Source organism: Cynara cardunculus, unplaced genomic scaffold, assembly GCF_001531365.2.
Source record: "Cynara cardunculus var. scolymus isolate 2C unplaced genomic scaffold, CcrdV1 Un_Scaffold_4507, whole genome shotgun sequence".
NCBI classification, from domain to species: domain Eukaryota; kingdom Viridiplantae; phylum Streptophyta; class Magnoliopsida; order Asterales; family Asteraceae; genus Cynara; species Cynara cardunculus.
The window spans coordinates 1-7,580 of record NW_020201931.1 but is presented as its reverse complement, the minus strand read 5'-3'; the positions used below and the strand labels follow the sequence as shown (position 1 = coordinate 7,580).

The 7,580-nt window shown below is 31.8% G+C and overlaps 1 protein-coding gene across 1 annotated transcript; it reads left to right on the top strand.

The window, feature by feature from the left end:
• Positions 1–364: 364 nt before the first annotated feature.
• LOC112504063 (serine/threonine-protein kinase AGC1-7-like) lies at positions 365–4,159 on the top strand. The gene is made up of 4 exons (XM_025108035.1): positions 365–419; positions 1,024–1,558; positions 3,214–3,410; positions 3,477–4,159. The coding sequence occupies exons 2-4, from the start codon at positions 1,041–1,043 to the stop codon at positions 4,157–4,159; spliced, it is 1,398 nt and encodes a 465-aa protein (XP_024963803.1). The 5' UTR covers positions 365–419; positions 1,024–1,040.
• The last annotated feature ends 3,421 nt before the right edge of the window (positions 4,160–7,580 follow it).

Sequence of the window (7,580 nt, the reverse complement as noted above, 5' to 3'; positions counted from 1 at the left end):
CCTATAAAGCGGTCTATCGGGACACTTAGAGATTGCGGATGTCCTATAAACCCAATTTTGTTGTAGTGATATATATATATATATATATATATATATATATTCTATGTATATTAAAAATGTGGAGCAGCGGCAGAATAGGGGTAATTTATAATACAGAAACAAACGTATGGACACCACCAAACAGTCCATATTTGGACTTTGACGTAACAAACTTCCTACCACATATCTTAATTAATCAGATTTTCATGGGTTTGGATATTATTAGTTGTTTTTTTTTTTTTTTTATGATTTTTCATTTCAAACAGTTGCGGTAAGAAATCTAAGATTTCAAGAGTCAAATGAAGTTGATTCGTTCAATCTTCATCTCTCATCGACCAATAGCGATTGATCATATCTTCATCAGAAACCCTTTTTATGTTGTAAGTTTAACATCAGAATTATGCATACATATATAAATGCTGTATGTACCTACCATTTTAACTAATTTATTTGATCATCCCATATATTTGTCTTCTTTTGTTTCATTCTTGATTGATTCCTATGAACATGAATTCGTTAGATTATTTTGGCACGAATACAACACGATGAGTTTGTTTGGATAATATAGAAAAACAACAGCATTTGATTTATAAGACATTAAAAATAATAAATGACTACTTGAGTTTATACGACCAAAAATTTGTGAATCATATGTGAAAGTGTTACAACAAGATTATAAGACGTTTTTAGTCGTCTTAGAAAGTTTTTATGACACCTTCGAAATACAGTGTCTTTGTTAGAACATGTTTTCTTATAAGACGCGTGTATTTTAGAACATTTTTTTTCAAATAATATTATATAAAGAAATTAATACGACATTTCATTTTTCAAAATGATTGTTAAAAATGTCCTATAAATTTATTGTAACATTAATATTATATAAATTTGTCATATAAAATTTAGTTGTAAATTAAACCTGATTTTATTGTAGATAGAACTAACACCACAAATGATACTAAAATCATGTCTTTGTGCCAAGTGCAGCCAGGAATATAACAGATATGAACCACCATTATAATACGAATCATCCCACTAGAGGACGAGGCCATCAAAACGATAATAATTTGCACAATGATAGCCATGAAAGCTCATCGTCGTCATCATCATCAAATGTTGCACCATCTTTTAGACCCCACACAGGTGGTGATGTCCGATGGGAAGCCATCAATTCAGTTATTTCACGAGATCGAGAAATCGGGCTCAGCCATTTCAAACTGTTGAAAAGACTTGGATATGGAGATATTGGAAGTGTGTATCTAGTGGAGCTAAGAGGAACAAACGCCTTCTTTGCAATGAAAGTTATGGACAAGGCTTCTTTAGCCAGTCGAAACAAGCTGCTTCGAGCTCAGACCGAAAGAGAGATTTTGGGTCTTCTTGACCACCCATTTTTACCAACTCTATATTCTTACTTTGAAACCGATAAATTTTATTGCTTGGTTATGGAATTTTGCAGTGGAGGCAATCTCCATACTCTTAGACAGAAGCAACCCAACAAACATTTTACCGAGGATGCAACTAGGTATGATCATTAACCAACATCATGCAATAAAGTTGGGTTTATAACATGTCAAAAAGGTCTAACCAGACACTTTGGAGGTTGGTTCGGTGTAATCAAGGCTGGTCTTAGGATTTTCGATGCCCTGTGCGAAAATACTAAAAAAATTGTTCGTATGTCGATTTAAAGGGTTTGGGACCTAGTCAAGAAAGGCAACTCATCCCCATGCTAAAAGAATCACCACATTCAAATGAGAAAGGATGAGGAACAATAAGAATCAGTTTGGTTGTTCACTTATTTGATGACCATATTCACACACTTTAATTAGATTAGCAGCTTAGTTGATGCATTCTACGGCTTAGGCTTTTTGTTTAAAGCCCATATGATTAAAACAAAGATTTTAAAAAACATAAAAATTTGTTGCTCGTTGGGCTTATGATGTGCTGTGCAGTCGCATGGGCTGTATGTGGCCAGGGTCGGGCCTACGTGTAATCGACTCTTGCCTAAATAGTCATCGCTTTCACTTACCTTACCCTAAATGATTCTTGGCCATCAAAAGGCAGAGCCAGACCTGGATTTTCACTGAGCAGGTGCACCTCTAAGGTGGATCAAAAGCTCGCATAGTTGCCTGATATGTTTTTTGTTGAATTCAATTGTTTCAAGGGATTTTAAATTATTTTGGTTGTTTCTAAGGACTTAACTTTTTTTGTTGATTTCAAGGGGGGTTCAGTTTTTTGGGTGATTTGAGAGGCTTTTTCAGTTTTTTGGTAGACGTTCCTTGTATTTTGTAATATCATGGAGCATCATTCAAAGTTCAACGGATGCACCTTTCATACCCTTAAAAAAGTTAATTACATTAATAAGCTGAGTTGGTGCAAGAGACCCCACTTAAGCTTAATAGGTCCACCCTGAAGATGGCATAGTAGGCAACAAGTTACTGTGTAAGCGCTAACCGGTTAAATGTCACCACCATCAGTTATTGGGTAATTTTGTTAGTCCTTTCCATATCTCTTACCAGGTAAGAGTCATTCCTTGCCACACTTACCCACTGAGGTAAGTGACCTGATAAGCATTACCCGATTAGCGTTTGCTAAGCAGCCCCTGAATGCCCTAATAAAGTACTTTATACAAGCTACTGTTATGGGTCAAACAATTTTGTGTCATATGTATTTAAGTGTTATAATAAGTTTACAAGTCAATTTTTAACGTCCTAACAAGTTTCTTAGGAGATCAAAAATATCTTAGTGCCCTAATAGAATGCTTTAGAAAAACTTAGATTTATAGAACCAAATAATTATGTATCATATACAAAAGTGTTACAAAATAAGTTGATAAAACGTTTTTTTTTTAGGAATCTTAGCAAGTTTTGCAAAGCATTTTCAAAAAAAGGTATCAAGTTATCTTTTTGAAAATTATCTTTTAACACATTTTTTATAACACAATTATTATTATAAGACATTTTTTTACCCTTTTTATAGTATCAAACGATATACATCTTATTTATAAAGAATAAGTTATTAAGTTTATAAACTTATTCTTTTAAATAAAACACATATTGTTTTGATGCTATAAAAGAGTCTGTTTGACGTTTTTGACGTTCTATAAACCCGATTTTATCGTAGTAAAAATGATATAATCTCTCAATTCTTTGTTATTGTTTTTAACTTGGATTGTTTCAGGTTCTTCGCTTCAGAAATACTGTTGGCACTCGAATACCTGCACATGCTAGGGATCGTGTACAGGGATCTAAAGCCAGAAAACGTACTTGTTAGAGATGAAGGTCATATCATGCTTTCCGATTTTGACCTTTCACTCCGTTGTTCTGTCAACCCAACTCTTGTCAAGTCTTCATCGGTTCATAGCGGCAACCATCTTGGTGCCAATGGTGGCGGTGGTGGTGGAGGAGGAGGTGGCGGAGGTGGAGGTGGAGGGGGAGGAGGAGGAGGAGGCGGTAGTGGTATGATGGACGATGACAATGTGCCCGTGCAGACTAGCAATCAAGCGTCAAACTTTTTTCCAAGGATCTTGCCTTCAAAGAAGAACCGCAAATCCAAATCAGATTTCGGCCTCTTTGTGGGAGGTTCCCTTCCGGAGCTAATGGCGGAGCCCACTAACGTGCGCTCAATGTCGTTTGTGGGGACCCACGAATATTTAGCTCCCGAGATCATTCGTGGCGAAGGTCATGGGAGTGCAGTGGATTGGTGGACTTTTGGTATATTTTTGTATGAATTACTACATGGAACAACCCCATTCAAAGGGCAAGGAAATCGGGCAACACTGTTTAACGTAGTGGGGCAACCGTTAAGGTTTCCGGATAGTCCGCAGGTCAGTCATATGGCTCGGGATCTGATAAAGGGACTGCTAGTGAAGGAGCCGCAAAAGAGAATCGCGTACAGAAGAGGTGCAACAGAGATCAAACAACATCCATTTTTTGAGGGTGTGAATTGGGCGCTTGTGAGGAGCGCACATCCTCCACATGTACCTGATCCTATCGATTTCAGCCAATTTGCGAGCAAAGACTCTACGGGAAGCCACTCGTCCGAAAAGAAGGTGTCTGGAAATGGAGGTGGAAGCACAAAGAGTAGTTCTACTGACCCTTCTTATACAAACTTTGAGTACTTTTAGTATATATGTATATATATATATATATACACGTGTGTGTGTGTGTGTATATATATATATAATGAAAGCTACAACTTCCCTTAGTCGTCTCCCTCATACATGAATGTATATACAAATACCATACTCATGTATTAATTATCAAAAAGATATATATAGAAATCTCTGATTTTGTATCGTGTTCATTAATGATAATAACGCAAGACCCTTTATTTATATAAGAAACAATATATCCTCAATAGTTTCTGTAAGATAAAGAAAATCAAAAGTTGAAAATTTTAAACAAAAAATTGTTATTGAATAAGTGTGTCATCGTTTAAAGGATATGACGACCTAGATATAAATAAACATATTAAAGATAGATTATAAATATCATAGTTATTTACTTGTATCTCATCTTTATTTAAAGGGCTTTTGGTTAATGAGATATGTAGATTCATTCTCTCCATATTGTTCTTGTTTTCTTTCAGTTATTATATAACATGTTATTAGCATGTACGCTAAAATTTATTGTTATTGTCCACTGGTAAACAATTATGTAGTCCATTCCCTTGCATTGTTGAATAGCTTGCTTCCCACTACTTTAATTCAAGCAAGTATCTCTATATCTTGATTTATATATTTATAAACACGATATGTTGCTTGTTGTTTGTGGCGTTGCTCCGTTATCCATCGTTCGTTGTCACATTCGTCATATATTCTTAGTAAACTTTCTATCAGTTTTTCATATGTTAGTTTTCTTTAAGATCGTGCTTAAAAAACAATACAATTTATTCTTGATTTGATCTATAAATCTTTTTGTTATATTTTGTGGTTAAAACCGAATTGAATTAATAAGATAAAAAAACGGAGTTAATATTAACATTAAAAAAAGAGGTGCGCTAAAAGATATTTTTTAAAATTCATATATGACTTCATAGTGATTTCAATTAAACAATTGTTTGCTTTTATTTGCTTTAGCCATAAAAAACAATTACATAAAAAATAATCCTTTTTTGATAGATACAAGAGTTAAAAGATTTTTTGTTATCTCATGATCATAATCAATTGGTTTTTATCTTTTTTTCAGACATTATATATATATATATATATATATATATAGGGGCAGGTTCAAATGCGAACCGTCCAATTCTTAAAAACCGTGTGAACCAAATTCGACCAATCAGAAAATTCCATTTGTTTTCAATTAAATTTAAATAATAAGGGTGTTTATGTCATTATGTACATTTATGTAATAAATATGGAAGTTATTCATTCATATTAATTAAGGAATTAAATAAAAGAAACCGTAAAATAAAGGAAATGTTTCACTCTTTTAGGATATTACATAATTAAAATATTGATTTTAATATTTGGTATTCATTGAATCATGTTTCAATTTATGAAGATTTACGCCAATAATATGATGAAATCGTGGTTTCCTGCTGTGAGTGAAGTAAAAAAAAAACAAATATTCAAGAGAATCAAATAACATGAAGAGGTTTCATAAATGAGTGACTTATTTGAGTCTTCAATAAATATGGTATACATCATGAAACATTGTCATTGTAAAGCAAAAATTCTTATTCTAAGTTAGGCGAGAGTCGTGAAATTTTTTCATTGTGTTCCGAATATTTTTGTGTTTCAGGTTGATTCGTTTAATTGGTGTAATGAAATGGGTTTATCACGATGAAACAGTTTCTGTTTAATGAAACATTTTTTTTATTATATAATTGATTCAATATATAATAGTGATACAGTTTCATTTTAGTGAAAATGGAATTAACGGTCATGAAAAACGTTTGATATGAAAAGGTTTCATTAYGAAGTAGTTAGGCAAATAGGTTGTTGTTGGTGAAACATTTTCATTTTACAATTCATTCGAGGTTGAATACCTAGTTTCACGATGAAATAGTTTTATTTGATTTTATATGAAATTAAGGTTCACTTAAATTTTCGATATGCAAAAGTTTCATTACGAAATAGTGAATCAAATAGGTTGATACCGATGAACAATTTCATTTCATTTTATATGAAATTAAGGTTCTAGTAAAGCATCACTGTTCAAAGGTTTCAATAAGAGAAAAAAATTAAGAAAATAGGTCAATGCCGGTGAAACATTTTCACATTATATTTTCATTTTACAATCGATTCGAGGTTGAATAACTAGTTTCACGATGAAATAGTTTCATTTGATTTTAAATGAAATTAAGGTTCATTTAAATGTTCGATGTGCAACGGTTTCATTACGAAATAGTTATTCGAATAGGTTGATACCAATGAACAGTTTCATTTCATTTAATATGAAATTAAGGTTCTAGTAAAGCATCAATGTGCAAATGTTTCATTTAAAAAAAGGTTAAGCAAATAGGTCAGTCCCGGTGAAACATTTTCATATCATATTTCACTGGAGGTTGAATAATGTTTCATGTAATATGAAATTAAGGTGCAGGTAATTGATGATGATTAAAATGTTTCATTGCAAAATGTTTAAGCAAATTTGTGGGTGATAGTGAAACAGTTTCATTATCTCGATGAATAACGCTCGATGAACATGTTTCGTCGTGATATATTATAATATAGTTAATCAAATAGGTTTAGTCTGTTGAAATAATTTCATATTATATTTGATTCGAGATTGAAGAAAAAATTTTAAGATGATGGAATTTCATTGTATTGTATATGACAATAATTTTTATGTAATATTATGAAATAATTAAGAAAAATAGTTTATTCATCCTAAAACATTTTCATTACTCCTTTTTTGAAAAGATTCATTAAACATTATTGAATATGTTGTGTTTTATTAATGATTTTGATATAACTTATTGATGGATAATATTTTAGAATATGTTAACATTAAAATAGTGTATAACTTAACAAATTTAATCYGTTTCATTAATAACATAATTTACATGATATGTTTTCCATGATTAAAAAATACTATAATTTAATTTTGTTTAAATGCATCGATGTTATATATATTCATATCGTTTAAGCCACAGATAAATACGTTATTCTACGACAATGAGTGATKAGCGAGAAGGTATTTGCTCGAATGAAATTCATGACAAATATAGTACTGTTGTTGGGAATGAAGCTGATTGCTATGGTATGTCTTCTGTATTATAGTTATTAAGTCGATGTACGTTCCCTAGTATGAATTTTTGTATATTGTTCCTTCGTCTTTGTTGCCTTGAATTCGTTTCGTAGTTGTAGTATTTTTWTAAATYAGTTAGTAGGAGCAATGTTACATGTGTTTAAAAATGAAACTTCTTCATGTTAGAAAATGATGTGAAGATGCAAACTACGAATAACATATATTGTCTATTTGTTTTACATAAATCAATTTAATTAAAATCTTCAAAATAATTCTGGAATAAGCAAACGAAGAAATGTGTAAGTTAACATTTCATATAGTTATAATGTTTCATTAACATGAAAAGAA